The sequence below is a fragment of the Ranitomeya imitator genome, chromosome 4 (genome assembly GCF_032444005.1).
Source record: "Ranitomeya imitator isolate aRanImi1 chromosome 4, aRanImi1.pri, whole genome shotgun sequence".
Classification (NCBI taxonomy): Eukaryota; Metazoa; Chordata; class Amphibia; order Anura; family Dendrobatidae; genus Ranitomeya; species Ranitomeya imitator.
Window position 1 is genome coordinate 724,891,144 of NC_091285.1, and position 16,678 is coordinate 724,907,821.

The 16,678-nt window shown below is 46.4% G+C and overlaps 1 protein-coding gene across 1 annotated transcript in view; it reads left to right on the top strand.

Annotated features, from left to right (window-relative positions):
• LOC138674910 (macrophage mannose receptor 1-like) overlaps positions 1-16,678 on the top strand; it is a 292,438-nt gene that overhangs the window by 98,434 nt on the left and 177,326 nt on the right. The window contains exons 5-6 of the mRNA XM_069762733.1: positions 15,794-16,051; positions 16,129-16,188. Coding sequence (XP_069618834.1) covers positions 15,794-16,051; positions 16,129-16,188 — 318 coding nt within the window. The remainder of the gene's footprint in view (positions 1-15,793; positions 16,052-16,128; positions 16,189-16,678) is intronic.

The following is a 16,678-nucleotide window of genomic DNA, read 5'->3' on the forward strand; positions in this document are numbered from 1 at the left end:
ATGAAGGTAAACGCAGAGTGTGGGCAGCGTGATGACATAGGTCCTGGTCCCCACCATCTTAGAGAAGGGCATTGCAGTGATTGGCTTGCTGTCTGCGGCGTCACAGGGGCTATAAAGGGGAGTTCCCGCCGACCGCCATGTTACTGCTGCTGATCTGAGCTTAGGGAGAGGTTGCTGCCGCTTCGTCAGAAGCAGGGATAGCGTTAGGCAGGGTCCATTAACCACCAAACCGCTTGTGCTGTAGCGATTTCCACTGCCCAACACCACCTTCGGTGTGCAGGGACAGTGGAAGCTACATTTTTTTTTTTCCTCAGCGCTGTAGCTCATTGGGCTGCCCTAGATGGCTCCCTGATAGCTGCATTGCTGTGTGTACGCCGCTGTGCAAACCAACTGCTTTTTTCAAAGCACAAATCCTCTTGTTCCTTCCTTTCTGCACAGCTTTCTTGTTTGTTTGTCCACACTTTTGACTTTTTTTGTGCAGCAGTCCACTCCTTGTTATTGCTGCCTGCCATACCTGGCTGAGATTACTGCAGGGAGATAGTAATTGAAGGACAGTCCCTGTTTTTTTTTTTTTTTTTTTTGTGGGAGATTAAGATTGACATTTCTGCTAGAGTGCCATCCCTGTCTGTGCCATCTCTCACTCAGTGGGCCATAGAAAGCCTATTTATTTTTTTGCTTGATTTTGGTTCTAAAATCTACCTGAAAAAATCACTACATCAATCAGTGGGAGAAAAATATTGGCGTCAGGGCTTGTGTGCCACTCCTGACTCCTGTGTGCATCATCACTCACTCAGTGGGCCATAGAAAGCCCATTTTTTTTTGCTTTATTTGGGTTCTAAATTCTACCTGAAAAAAATCAATAAATCAATCAGTGGGAGATTAATATTGGCCTTTGGGCTTGTGTGCCAGTCCTAAGCGTCCAATCTCTCTCTCTCAGATAGTGGGCCATAGAAAGCCTATTTATTTATTTATTTTTTTAATGGGTTTATAAATTTTCCCTGGAAAAAAAAAAAAAAAGTGGGAGATTAATATTGGCCTCTGGGCTTGTGTGCCAGTCCTGAGCGTGTCATCTCTCTCACAAATAGTGGGCCATAGAAAGCCTATTTATTTATTTTTTTTTGGTTTTATAAATTCTCCCTTAAAAAAAAGGGAGATTAATATTGGCCTTTGGGCTTGTGTGCCAGTCCTAAGCGTGCCATCTCTCTCTGTCTCTCAGATAGTGGGCCATAGAAAGCCTATTTATTATTTTTTTTATTGGGTTTATAAATTTTCCCTGGAACAAAAAAAAAAAAGTGGGAGATAAATATTGGCCTCTGGGCTTGTGTGCCACTCCTGACTCCTGTGTGCGTCATCTCTCACTCAGTGGGCCATAGAAAGCCTTTTTTTGTTTTATTTGTTTTCTAAATTCTCCCTGAAAAAAATCATTTTATTTTATTTGGTTTCTAAATTCTTCCTGAAAAAATCATTTTATTCTATTTTTTTTTTTTTCCTAATGTCTCCCTGAAAAAAAACAAAAACAAAAAAAAACAAATCAGTGGGAGATTAATATTGCCCTTTCTGCTTGTGTGCCAGTCTTGACTCCTGGGTGTGCCATCTCTCTCTCTCTCTCTCCAATTGTGGGCCATAGAAAGCCTATTATTTTTTTAGCTTGATTTGGGTTCCAAAATCTACCTGAAAAAATCACTACATCAATCAGTGGGAGATAAATATTGGCCTCTGGGCTTGTGTGCCACTCCTGACTCCTGTGTGCGTCATCTCTCACTCAGTGGGCCATAGAAAGCCTTTTTTTGTTTTATTTGTTTTCTAAATTCTCCCTGAAAAAATCATTTTATTTTATTTGGTTTCTAAATTCTTCCTGAAAAAATCATTTTATTCTATTATTTTTTTTTCCTACAGTCTCCCTTAAAAAAAAAAAAAAAATCAAATCAGTGGGAGATTAATATTTACATTTGTGCTTCAGTGACAGTCCTGCGTGTGTGGCATCTCTCTCATTTGTTGCCACCAACAACAGAGTGTGTAACATTGTGCCTGATTTTCGTTGTGGTCTCACTCACCTGTAAAGGGGTAGCTAAATCATACTGAAGTTATAGCTCACCGTGTAATTTGTGTGACAGCAACAAATACCGTTAGTTTGTTTACGTTTTTAAAACAATGAGGAAGTATGGTGGAAGAGGTCGTGGCCGGGGGCGTTCATTGTCAGCTGGTAATGAGGGTAGTGGTAGTGGTGGAGCATCAGCTGGTCGTGGGAAAAAAAAAAATTGCACCTAAGTCTGGAGCTGTGGAGCCAGGTTCGTCGTCTGGCTACACAAGGCCTCGAACGCTCCCTTTTCTGGGAGTAGGAAAACCGCTTTTAAAGCCGGAGCAGCAAGAGCAAGTTTTGGCTTATCTTGCTGACTCAGCCTCTAGCTCTTTTGCCTCCTCTCGTGAAACTGGTAAATGTCAAAGCAGCGCGTCGTTAGTGGATGTTCACGGTCAGGGACAAGTCGCTTCCTTGTCCTCTTCAGCAAAAACAACAACAGAGAAGAATGCAGCAGGCGACACAACGGGTTACTCCATGGAGCTCTTTACACATACTGTCCCTGGCTTAGAAAGTGAAGCAGTTAACAGGCCATGCCCATTACAAGTTGAATCTGACATGGAGTGCACTGATGCACAGCCACAGCCAGACTACTATGCTGGTCCTTTCACTCAGACCACAACATTGCCCTCGCAGGGTGCTGATCAAGAATCAGACCCTGATGAGACTATGTTGCCCCATCACGAACGCTATACCACCGACCGACACGGTGACACAGACGAAGTTGCACACGAGCTACACGAAGAGGTAATAGATGACCCAGTTCTTGACCCCGATTGGCAGCCATTGGGGGAACAGGGTGCAGGCGGCAGCAGTTCTGAAGCGGAGGAGGAGGGGCCGCAGCAGGCATCAACATCGCAACAGGTTCCATCTGCCGGGCCCGTATCTTGCCCAAAACGCGTGGCAAAGCCAAAACCTGTTGGAGGACAGCGTGGCCATCCGGTTAAAGCTCAGTCTGCAATGCCTGAAAAGGTATCCGATGCTAGAAAGAGTGCAGTCTGGCATATTTTTAAACAACATCCAATTGATCAGCGCAAAGTCATCTGTCAAAAATGTTCAACTACCTTAAGCAGAGGACAGAATCTGAAAAGTCTCAATACAAGTTGCATGCATAGACATTTAACCACCATGCATTTGCAAGCCTGGACTAACTACCAAACGTCCCTTAAGGTTGTAGCACCCTCGGCCAATGAAGCTAGTCAGCAACGCAACATCCCTTCCGGCAGTGTAGGGCCACCATTTTCCGCACCACCTGCAGTATCTGTGCAGGTTTCTTTGCCAGGCCAAAGCAGTCAGGGTCAGGGAATCACCAGTTTCGTAGTAGGAAACACTGCATCTAGGGCACCGGCGGCAACAATACCATCTCCCACCGTCTCTCAGTCTGCCATGTCCACCGGCACCCCCGCTAGTTCCACGATCTCCAGCTCTCCAGTCCAGCTCACCCTACATGAGACTATGGTTAGAAAAAGGAAGTACTTAGCCTCGCATCCGCGTACACAGGGTTTGAACGCCCACATAGCTAGACTAATCTCGTTAGAGATGATGCCCTACCGGTTAGTTGAAAGCGAAGCTTTCAAAGCCCTGATGGACTACGCTGTACCACGCTACGAGCTACCCAGTCAACACTTTTTTTCCAGAAAAGCCATCCCAGCCCTCCACCAGCATGTTAAAGAGCGTCGTCCATGCACTCAGGCAATCTGTGAGCACAAAGGTGCACCTGACAACAGATGCATGGACCAGTAGGCATGGCCAGGGACGTTACGTGTCCTTCACGGCACACTGGGTAAATGTGGTGGATGCAGTGTCCACAGGGGACAGCAAGTTTGGGACAGTTCTGCCTAGCCCACGGTCTAGGAAACAATTGGCTGTAGCCATTCGCACCCCCTCCTCCTCCTCTTCGTCCTCCTGCAGAAGCGAGAGCTCGTCCACAGACCGCAGTCACACAACCACTCCATCCGCAGCTGCCACTGTTGCACACCAGGTCTCCCATTATGGGGCAGCTACTGGCAAACGTCTGCAGGCTGTATTGGCTATGAAGTGTTTGGGCGACAACAGACACACCGCGGAAGTTCTGTCCGAGTTCTTGCAGAAAGAAACGCAGTCGTGGCTGGGCACTGTAGATCTTGAGGCAGGCAAGGTAGTGAGTGATAACGGAAGGAATTTCATGGCTGCCATCTCCCTTTCCCAACTGAAACACATTCCTTGCCTGGCTCACACCTTAAACCTGGTGGTGCAGTGCTTCCTGAAAAGTTATCCGGGGTTATCCGACCTGCTCCTCAAAGTGCGTGGACTTTGCTCACATATCCGCCGTGCGCCCGTACACTCCAGCCGTATGCAGACCTATCAGCGTTCTTTGAACCTTCCCCAGCATCGCCTAATCATAGACGTTGCAACAAGGTGGAACTCAACACTGCACATGCTTCAGAGACTGTGTGAACAGAGGCGGGCTGTTATGTTTTTGTGGGAGGATACACATACACGGGCAGGCAGTAGGATGGCAGACATGGAGTTGTCAGGTGTGCAGTGGTCGAAGATTCAAGACATGTGCCAAGTCCTTCAGTGTTTTGAGGAATGCACACGGCTGGTTAGTGCAGACAACGCCATAATAAGCATGAGCATCCCCCTAATGCGTCTGCTGATGCAAAGTTTGACGCACATAAAGGATCAGGCGTCTGCAGCTGAGGAAGAGGAAAGCCTTGATGACAGTCAGCCATTGTCTGGTCAGGGCAGTGTACAGAACGAGGTAGTGGGCGAAGAGGAGGTGGAGGACGAGGAGGATGATGGGGATGATTATATTTTTAATGAGGAAGCTTTTCCGGGGCCACTGGAAATTGGTGGCGCGGCAAGGCCGGGTTCTGGTTTTTTGAGGGACACAAGTGACGTGGATTTGCCTGAAACTGCCCCTCAACCAAGCACAACCACAGATTTGAGAACTGGAACTTTGGCCCACATGGCGGATTATGCCTTACGTATCCTCAAAAGGGACACACGCATAACTAAAATGATGAATGATGACGATTACTGGTTGGCCTGCCTCCTTGATCCTCGCTATAAAGGCAAATTGCAAAATATAATGCCACATGAGAACTTGGAACTAATATTAGCAACCAAACAATCAACTCTTGTTGACCGTTTGCTTCTGGCATTCCCTGCACACAGCGCCCGTGATCGTTCTCACACGAGCTGCAGGGGCCAGCAGACCAGAGGAGTTAGAGGGGCAGAAATCAGAAGTGGCGTTGGACAGAGGGGTTTTCTGACCAGGTTGTGGAGTGATTTTGCTATGACCGCAGACAGGACAGGTACTGCAGCATCAATTCAAAGTGACAGGAGACAACATTTGTCCAGTATGGTTACAAACTATTTTTCATCCCTTATCGATGTTCTCCCTCAACCGTCATTCCCATTTGATTACTGGGCATCAAAATTAGACACCTGGCCAGAATTGGCAGAATATGCATTGCAGGAGCTTGCTTGCCTGGCAGCTAGTGTCCTATCAGAAAGAGTATTCAGTGCTGCAGGTTCAATACTAACAGAAAAAAGGACTCGTCTGGCTACCCAAAATGTAGATGATCTAACCTTCATTAAAATGAACCACAACTGGATTTCAAAATCTTTTGCCCCACCTTGCCCGGCTGACACCTAGCTTTCCTATGAAAAGGTATTGCCTGTGGACTATTCTGAATGACTTTTCCAATCTCGTAATTTTCTGCACCTGATTGTCCAGCATACGACATGTTTACACCTCACTAAATGGCCAAACTCCCCACACGGGGCCGTGGTATCGACACTTGGCGACAGCACCCGTGAGAGTGCAGTTTGTCTGAAGAGGTGGGTGAGCCCGCTTTTGGTCGACGGCACTGCCACTGGGTCCCTCCTAGTACAATAAAGTGTCTCTGGCGGTGGTGGTGCGCACCCAACGTCAGACACACCGTTGTAATATGAGGGGCCCTGGGCCTGTACCGCCGGCCACAAGACAGTTTCCCCCCACCCCAGCTCAAACAGTGCTCTACCACTTGCAAAATTATCTCACAGCTCCACCAATGTTTAGTCTATGCGCTGACATCCTTCAATGCCTGCCACTGACAATACCATTGTATTGACATTTTTGTTATGTTAGGCCTTCGATGCCTGTCTGTGGTCACTCCTTCCACTAGGCCTCCACTGACCACACCACTGCTGCCCGTGTACCCCTGTAACCAATTTAAAATTGCCTACAGCCATGTGTTATTATTTTAGGCCTTCGATGCCTGTCTGCGGTGACTCCTTCCACTAGGCCTCCACTGACCACACCACTGCTGCCCGTGTACCCCTGTAACCAATTTAAAGTTGCCTACAGCCATGTGTTATTATTTTAGGCCTTCGATGCCTGTCTGCGGTGACTCCTTCCACTAGGCCTCCACTGACCACACCACTGCTGCCCGTGTACCCCTGTAACCAATTTAAAATTGCCTACAGCCATGTGTTATTATTTTAGGCCTTCGATGCCTGTCTGCGGTCACTCCTTCCACTAGGCCTCCACTGACCACACCACTGCTGCCCGTGTACCCCTGTAACCAATTTAAAATTGCCTACAGCCATGTGTTATTATTTTAGGCCTTCGATGCCTGTCTGCGGTCACTCCTTCCACTAGGCCTCCACTGACCACACCACTGCTGCCCGTGTACCCCTGTAACCAATTTAAAATTGCCTACAGCCATGTGTTATTATTTTAGGCCTTCGATGCCTGTCTGCGGTGACTCCTTCCACTAGGCCTCCACTGACCACACCACTGCTGCCCGTGTACCCCTGTAACCAATTTAAAATTGCCTACAGCCATGTGTTATTATTTTAGGCCTTCGATGCCTGTCTGCGGTGACTCCTTCCACTAGGCCTCCACTGACCACACCACTGCTGCCCGTGTACCCCTGGAACCAACATCAGAAAATCTAAAAATAAGTATTTTGCTTATAAAAAAGAAAATACTGGAGAGATATCAAATGCAGACATTTTAACATTAAAAACAAACACATACAACAAAAATCTGGTACAGTACTAAAAATGGCCACCAGCTACAATAACTTTCTCCTGCAAGTAGTTAACTGAAAGGTTTTTTCAATTTTAAACACAGATATGGCATCCACCGAGTGTTGTCCTGTCGCGTCTTCTTTATATTATTGCCAAGAAGATGCAAAACAATGAAAATAATAAAATCATTATTTACCAAAAAAATAGAGTAAGTCAAAACCACATTGCAAATAAACATTCATTACAAATAAAGAAGCAGGGCGCGTCCGAGGGTGAGTATATACCTAATAAGAATATAATCACCCTCGGACGCGCCCTGCTTCTTTCCGACAGCCTTCCTTCCTAAGAATCAGCCCTTCCGTGGTGTAGAGAGAGGGTGTGTTACACTCCAAGGTGTTCCCCAGGTTTCCTCTCCATTGCTTCGATCTTCCGGCTCTCGTTTAGTAGTTGTTGGAAACTACGCTGCATTAGGCCTACAAATTGGGTATGGGGTGTAGAGAGATGGTGTGTTACACTCCAAGGTGTTCCCCAGGTTTCCTCTCCATTGCTTCGATCTTCCGGCTCTCGTTTAGTAGTTGTTGGAAACTACGCTGCATTAGGCCTACAAATTGGGTATGGGGTGTAGAGAGATGGTGTGTTCCACTGTAGAGTGATGGTGTGTTCCACTCCAAGGTGTTCCCCAGGTTTCCTCGCCAATGCTTCGATCATCATGCTCTCGTTTAGTAGTTGTTGGAAACTACGCTGCATTAGACCTACAAATTGGGTATGGGGTGTAGAGAGATGGTGTGTTCCACTCCAAGGTGTTCTCCAGGTTGCCTTTCCTGAACTTCTATCTTCAGGCTCTCATTAAATTGTGGTTAAACGGAACAACTGCATTTGGCGTACTAGTTGGTTTGGGGCCTACTATCGGTGTCTGCCGCTCCTTGCTGTTCTCCTGGTTTCCTGTCCTGAAATTCCGTTTTCAGGCGCTCGTTAAGTAGTTGTTAATGTTAGACTGCATTTGGCCTACTAGTTGGGTTGGGGCCTACTATCGGTTTCTGCCACTCCTTGCTGTTCTCCTCCACTGAACAAAGCTGTGCCGCCTGTTTACTACTGTTGCCAATTTTGAACTGCATTTCGACTACTTACTGATTTGGGCCTACTCTCTGTGTCAGCCTCTCATTCCAGTTGTCCTCCACTGCAATGCCCCCTGATTAGTCCTGTGTTACCAATTTTGAACTGCATTTAGCCCACTTTATTCTTTGGGCCTATATCTGTGTTTCCTCCTCATCCTGCCCATTGCCCAGCCAGTGATAGATGAGTCTGCTGGTACATTGACCCATAACGCAACATTTCCCGTGCACGCTACACTGCAAGATTGTGACCCTGCTGAAAGTCAGGTCCCCCTTCCCGCATACCATACCACCTTACACGGGGACAAACAGGAAGGTGCAGATGAAAGTGCAGGTTCCTTCATCAGGTGGGGGGAGGAATACTAGTTGGCGACGTCACTGGCACAGGGCCTCTCATGGTACGCAAAAGTGTTGCTGCCGGTGGGAGGCGCCCCCGCCGTGCAAACACACCGCTGTACTTTGAGGGGCCCTGTGCCAGTGCCAATGCCAACGAGTGGGCCCCCCCTGCTTGCTCAGGTTCACAGCACTTGCAAAGTTGAAATACTTACCTCTCCCTGCTCCACTGCCGTGACGTGGTCCAGATTTCCTGGGCCCACTAATTACTTGAACCAGCCCTACCCACCACAACTTTAGCCAAATGACCCCCAATTTCAAATGCCTTCCAATTATTATAAGGTAAATTACGCTTGACAAGCTTCATTAAGAAGAATGGATGGTTTTGACATTAAAATGGGCACTCTAGGTGTTTTCCTGGCCCCCACTCACTGCCGACTATGCTGCCCCATTGACTTGCATTGGGTTTCGTGTTTCGGTCGATCCCGACTTTACGTCATAATCGGCCGATTTCACTCGACCCGACTTTTGAGATAGTCGGGTTTCGCGAAACCTGGCTCGACTCTAAAAAGGTCAAGGTCGCTCAACTCTATATGTAAGTGCTTTTTAAACTTTAATCCCATTTTATTTGTAAGTGTATTGTACATACGCTAATTGTCTCCTTTGTAATATCTTTTTATACATTGTAAACACTGCCTACCTTTTTTTGGGGTAAAATATAAAATCACTAGCTTGTCTCTCCATGCTCTATAATGAACTGTTGCGTCCTCTGAAGTGCATTACGCTACTGATTTGGGTTGGTTCGGACCCGTTAATACTTGGAAAATCGGAGCTGGTGGCAGCAGAATTTGTACTGTGCGGTTGGGAGTCTTTGTAGCGACTGGCGGCATTGATAATTATTGTTCCCACCTGAGTGGGAGTAGTTATATCGCCCTCGCTGCAGTGTTCCCAATAGCCAGTACATAGCAGGCAGCCTTTCTGGCGACTAATTACCCTAGGTGCAGTACCCTAACTGACCTGAGGGTAAGGGGGGTGCCAGAGAGAGTTCCAAACCGGAAGTGGGATATAGATAAATCTCCTTCAGAAGGAACCAGGGGCAACCAAACAACCCCGGTTGGTGACCAATTGGTGTGAGTGGTGGGGATGATAAAGGTATTTTCCTTGTACAGTTTGGCAGATTCGGAGGGCATATATAATTTTTTTAAAAGGCCTACTGGCAAATACGAAAATTACCCTAGCTAACTTATATGCACCCAACTCCAATCAAACTCAATGGCTCATTAAAACTCTAGATACTCTCCACCTTTTTCAGGAAGGGTTGCTTATTGTGGGAGGTGACTTAAATTTAACGCTACAACCCAATCTAGATGCTTCCAGTGGTTCCTCCCCCATTTCTCAGAAACTGAGACAAAAATTCTTAAACAAATTAAGTTCTCTACAGTTAGTTGACCCCTGGCGCAATTTCTTCCCCACCACAAAAGACTATACCTTCTTTTCTCCTCCACATAACTCATACCACCGTATAGACTACTTACTTGTGCACTCTACACTTAATCAAATCATCCCGAATCGGGGAAATCACAATTCAGATCATGCACCTATCTTCCTGGAAATAATAATCTCCACCTTACCTAGAGCCACCATGACCTGGCGACTAAATGAATCATTGCTTGACAACCCAAAACATGTGAACAATCTAAAAACCACCATTTCCCGATTTTTCGATGAAAATATTAACTCCGGGCAAATCTCTCCCATCATCTGGGAAGCACATAAGGCCGTCCTCAGAGGGGAATTTATCTCTTTAGGCTCATATATCAAAAAACAGAGAGATAAAGAGATTCAGTCTCTGCTTCATCAAATTAATATATCAGAGCGTACCCATAAATACACTAGATCAAGTGATTCCCTTCAAGAACTTACTTCCCTCCGTAACAAACTCAAAGATTTGTTAAACGTGAAATCAGCAAAACTGTTCATGTACTGTAGACATCGCTTCTACATGCATGGGAACAGAAGCAGCAAACTTACAACACAGTTGCTTAAAAAGCAAAAAGAAAAGAAAGTTATTAAATATGTTTTCACCAAGACAAACAAGAGAGTTGTGGACTCTAAGGAAATTGCTGAGACCTTCCGCCAATATTACGAATCCCTTTATAATTTACCCCCCACTGATAATATGAAAGACTGCTCAACGGCCTTACCCAAAATTCAAAAATTCTTGGCCCCTGTCACGATATGGTATGAAATATCGTAAGTAGTTCTCTTGCTAGCCTGCGTGGGCTAAGCCCCCCTTCTTGGAGTGATGCTGCAACAGTTTGTAGCTTCAAATTCCTGACTTTCAACTCCCAAGCCCCCCTTCCCTTTCACTCAGCCAAGAGCTGCTTTGCCAATGTACTGGGGGGAGTTTTATGGCCGAAAGGTATTTACGACCAGGTTAGAATCTTCCTCCAGCTGGAACTGGAAAAATGGCTCCAAAATTCATGAAAGATTCTTTGTTTGGTTTTTGTACGATATTATGCACAATGTTTACGTTAAGAACACGAAAATATATATTTGTATTCCCACTCGGTGTATCTACCCATCCCCCGAAACACGGGCTTCTAACTCCGTCTGGTAAAGAAGTAGGGTTTTCTCTGTAAATATGTATCCCAGATAGGATATATTTGATCTCGTTAGAATGCTCACGTTAATCCGAGATGAATGATGGGTTTGTTAGGACTATGACATGTTTTGTAGCGGAGTTATCGAAATTAGATATAGATTAGAATAAAATGAGTTAACTGAAGAGGTAGGAGGGACGAGGTGATCCAACCCCTTTCTGGGATGTTACAGGCTTGGCTATAACTGTCTGCACACATCCCCAGCTTCCTTCTTGTCCTTTTTTTCCCTGGAAGAGCTGAGCGCATCCCATGAACTGGGACGTATGGAAAACCGCACTAGCCTGGGTGCCTGCCATGCTTTGAACATGTGAGTGTTACATTTTCTCATTTAATCCCTGTTTATTTCATAATTACCCTTGTACATATTTGCAATTGTCTCATTTGTAACATCTTTATAAAATATTTTTGATAAAGCACTGCCTAATTTTTTATGGGATATACTATTATATGTTAGTTCATTCTCCATGCTCTAAAAAACCGTACCCTAAGTCTCTTGAAGGGAAATACGCTACTGTCGTGTTTGGTTAGCTTCGGACCCGTTTAATCGAAGCTGGTGGCAGCGAGAGTGTGCTGACTTTTGGGTTATGCTGAAGCGACTGCGGCGTTGAAAATTATTGTTCCTGCCTGAGTGGGAGTAGTTTATCGCGTCGCTGCAGCGTGCCCAATAGCCAGTACATAGCAGGCAGCCTTTCTGGCGACTAATTACCCAGGGTGCAGTACCTAATCTGACCTGAGAGTAAGGGGGGCGCCAGAGAGCTGCAAGTGTTAAGTGGAACTGTAAGCGGGATATACATAAATCCCTGCAGTTTGTGGCATATTGAAAGCAGTGGGATACCTAGAATAAGCCCCTGCTGTAAACTAAGAGGTCAATAGCCTTGTGTGTGTTTTCTCATCACATTGTTAGCAGTGGAGGGATAACTAAGATAAGCCCCCCTGCACATGTGATAGCCGTCTGTTGGCCCAAAGTCACCCCGACCCGTGACGTAGGGGTGACGGTCACGGTGTGAATTGTGACAAATTGGTGGCAGCGGTCAGGGGATTCCTGACAGCCCCTCTCCCCCTTCCAACAATTTCCCCCGAGGACTGCAACACACTCCTTGCTGAAGTCACACTAAAAGAGGTGGAAGATACCTTAAAGGCTACCCCCAATGGTAAATCTCCTGGTCCAGACCGGTTCCCGGTAGGATACTATAAAAAATTCTCTGACATCTTCCTTCCCCATCTAGTAAATCTCTTCAATTCCTTCTTTGGAGGGTTGACCCCACTCATCAGGCGCTGGAAGCCTACATTGCCATTATACCTAAAGAGGGGAAAGATGACAGCCTTTGCAGTAATTACCGTCCCATTTCGTTACTCAACACCGATCTCAAACTGTGGGCTAAGATATTGGCCTCAAGAATTATTAAAGTATTAGGTGGGATTATTCGCCCTGATCAAGTGGGTTTTGTGAGAGGCCGGGAGGGCAAAGACAACTCGGTAAAGGTCCTTCACGCTATTTCCTACGCAAAGATAACCAGAACGCCGCTAGTCGTCCTGTCAACGGACGCCGAAAAAGCGTTCGACAGGATCAGTTGGAGATACATGGTCTGTACATTACAAAAATTTGACTTCCCGCCCCCTTTCATAGATGCTATCATGTCCCTTTATGTGGACCCATCTGCTAGAGTTGGGGTAAACGGGATCTTCTCGGAGCCCTTTAAAATACGGAATGGCACCAGACAGGGCTGTCCTCTTTCCCCTGCCCTCTTTATCGTGGTAATGGAGACCCTAATGGAAAAGATAAGACAAGACACTGAGATCAAAGGCCTAAAGGTGGGTGGGACAGAGGTTAAGGTGGCTGCCTTCGCTGATGATCGTCTACTTTTAACCACTAACCCAAGATCATCTTTTCCCAGACTTATGTCATTATTCGCAGAATTTGGTGAGAATTCCAACTTTAAAATAAATATGAATAAGTCAGAAGCTTTAAATGTCTCAGCAAATATATCAGATATCTCTATATTAAAAAAGGACACCCCCTTCAACTGGCCTCCAGATAAATTAAAATACCTCGGAATCTATTTATGGGCCGACCCTTCCTCCCTTTATAAATATAACTACACCCCCCTTTTAGCTAAGCTACACCTAGATTTAAAAAAGTATGACCTGCCATATCTATCTTGGATGGGTAGGATAAATGTCATAAAATCCTATATCTTTCCAAAAATCTTCTACATCATGAATATGGTTCCTATAACGCTTCCTAACTCTTTCTTCCTTTCGATTAACCAATTGGTCTCCCAGTTTGTGTGGAAATATAAAAAAGCTAGACTTCCTCTAAAAATTCTCTCTTTACCCAGGGGCGAGGGTGGTCTAGGCCTGCCTGACTTTCGCACCTATCACAAAGCAATTCACCTCGCTAGATGGATAAACTTAATAAAACCCACTCAAAGTTACTCCCTGGCTAACAGACCCCAATTATCAAGACACCTTCGGCCTCTGGGACTCCATCCCTGAAGTCACGATCTCCCAATTCTTGTCCAAACAAGTTCCCTGCACTGACAATTGGCCATCTAATGCGACAAAACAACCCTCCAATCTCCTTCAGAAAATCCATATTCGTCACATCATGTCGAAACTCAAATGAATTGAGAGACAACCCCTGACTGGTTATGGCTTGAATTTCTGGTTAATTTGAAATCGCCAATTACCAGATTGGTCTCTAAGTTATATGCAAATCTCTTCAAGACTCCAAACCAATTCAAACCTCTATATCTCTCTTCTTGGGAGGCAGAGTTGAGGATCACACTATCCCCCCGGGAAACTCAACAGGTACTTGCTAACTCTCATGGGTTCTCCAGATGTATCTTATTACAAGAGAATGCATTTAAAATTCTTTCCAGGTGGTACAAAACCCCAGAGCGACTATTTCACTTAGGGCTAACGGACTCCCCGCTGTGTTGGAGATGCTCCCAGTCTATAGGGACTTTATTCCACATCTTCTGGCTCTGCCCGGGCCTAACACAATTCTGGACCGATATAAATAAATCTCTACAAAGTATGGGCCTAATGTCGCAGGATCTGAGCCCCCAGGACGTCTTGCTTTCCCTCCCTTCCACTACTTTTAAACCAGCGAAACATGGGCTGCTTCCCATTCTAGTTGCAGCTGCTAAACATCTGATTTCTACTCACTGGAGGGTGGAGGCAATTAGCTCCGAGATAAAAATACTCAAAAACAACAACAAATAATGTCACCCCAAAACAGACGAAACTATAATGGTATTAAATGATGTAGCCTGTCAGGTGAAACATCACCTATGGGTGATACCAATATAGACTAATAGTGAGGACAGTCATAATAAATTGTAAAATATACTGCCCCACATTCACAAGATACCTCTAGTGAATGACAAAAGCACATAAGTGCAGAAAATGTTCAGCCAGGTAACCTTGTGTGTATAGGTATTGGCAGGTATCAAAAAGATGAACAGGCGGGAGGGGGGTAAGACAAATGCGGGGCAGGGATTGTGTTCTGCTTTCCCCCTACATGGGCAGGTTATGGGTTTGGCGCACCCTTTATGGGGGCAGGAATATTGTTCTGCTTCCCCCCCTACATGGGCAGGTTATGGGTTTGGCGCACCCTTTATGGGGGCAGGAATATTGTTCGGCTTTCCCCCTACATGGGCAGGTTATGGGTTTGGCGCACCCTTTATGGGGGCAGGGATTGGGTTCTGCTTTCCCCCCCTACATGGGCAGGTTATGGGTTTGGCGCACCCTTTATGGGGGCAGGGATTGTGTTCTGCTTTCCCCCCCTACATGGGCAGGTTATGGGTTTGGCGCACCCTTTATGGGGGCAGGGATTGTGTTCTGCTTCCCCCCCTACATGGGCAGGTTATGGGTTTGGCGCACCCTTTATGGGGGCAGGGATTGTGTTCTGCTTTCCCCCTACATGGGCAGGTTATGGGTTTGGCGCACCCTTTATGGGGGCAGGGATTGTGTTCTGCTTCCCCCCCTACATGGGCAGGTTATGGGTTTGGCGCACCCTTTATGGGGGCAGGGATTGTGTTCTGCTTTCCCCCTACATGGGCAGGTTATGGGTTTGGCGCACCCTTTATGGGGGCAGGGATTGTGTTCTGCTTTCCCCCTACATGGGCAGGTTATGGGTTTGGCGCACCCTTTATGGGGGCAGGGATTGTGTTCTGCTTTCCCCCCCTACATGGGCAGGTTATGGGTTTGGCGCACCCTTTATGGGGGCAGGGATTGTGTTCTGCTTTCCCCCCCTACATGGGCAGGTTATGGGTTTGGCGCACCCTTTATGGGGGCAGGGATTGTGTTCTGCTTTCCCCCCCTACATGGGCAGGTTATGGGTTTGGCGCACCCTTTATGGGGCTGGAGTTGCCCTTGGCTTTCCCCTCTGCAGGGACAGGGTTTGGTCTAAGCAGTCAGGTATACCCTTTATGGGGGCAGGAATATTGTTCAGCTTTCCCCCTACATGGGCAGGTTATGGATTTGGCGCACCTTTTATGAGGTAGGGATTGGGTTCTGTTTCTCCTTTTACATATAGTAATGATGCAGAATTGTTATTGATGTTTTCTCGCTAAATTTCACACAATTTGACCTTACAGTTGCCAATACCACGGTTCCTGAGCTCCCCTCGGACTGTCAGTGGCCGCTAAGCCCCGCCACTTTACAATACATGCCTACAACATCTCCAGAACCTATTACATACTGGAACATGACCGACTCCCAGGGTATCTCACGACAAGGCATGGGGTCTGCTCCTGGTCCTGGTCCTGGTCCAGGAATGAACTCTTCCCCAATGGTTCAGCGCTTCACTTCTGCTCCAACTACAGCTACAGTACTCAGCTTGACCGCATCTGGAGGTAATAGGTTCTTCCAAATTGTAAGACATCCAGACATGTCCTGAAAGATCTATAAGGAGGGGTCTTCTGTTTTACAGGTACAATCAGATCTACTACATTACAGGGGTCCGCAGGAGCGAGCGGTGGGACAGTGGTTGGTAAGTTAGATGAAAGTTTCTTCTTTATATTTTTTGTTGCCCTTGCTCCTCTCTAGTAGAGATGAGCAAATTTGATGGGGTCAGGGCTTATTCGGCAAGTTATAGCGCTTACCGAATAAGCTGCAGAGGGAACTTGGCTTCCTGGATCAGGACAGCTGATCGGTCTCAACATAGTCTCTCCATGCATGTATTGTGACAGTGACACCGCGCGATACATGCAGCTGCGGACCGGACAACCGATCAGTAGGAATGATCCAGGTATCCGGGTTCCCGATGCAGCTAATTGCCAAATGAGCCCTGACCCCATCAAATGTCCTCATCTCTACTCTCTACAGCAGATTGTTGGTGATCACTGATGTTCCAGTCCGGTGCCTCCACATCTTCTCTCCTTATGTGATGTCTGAGTCACTCCACCATGTTTTCTACTATGAACCCCCATACACTGAAGACTTCTGGGTGACCCATGTAATTTCCTAAGTGCTATTATCCA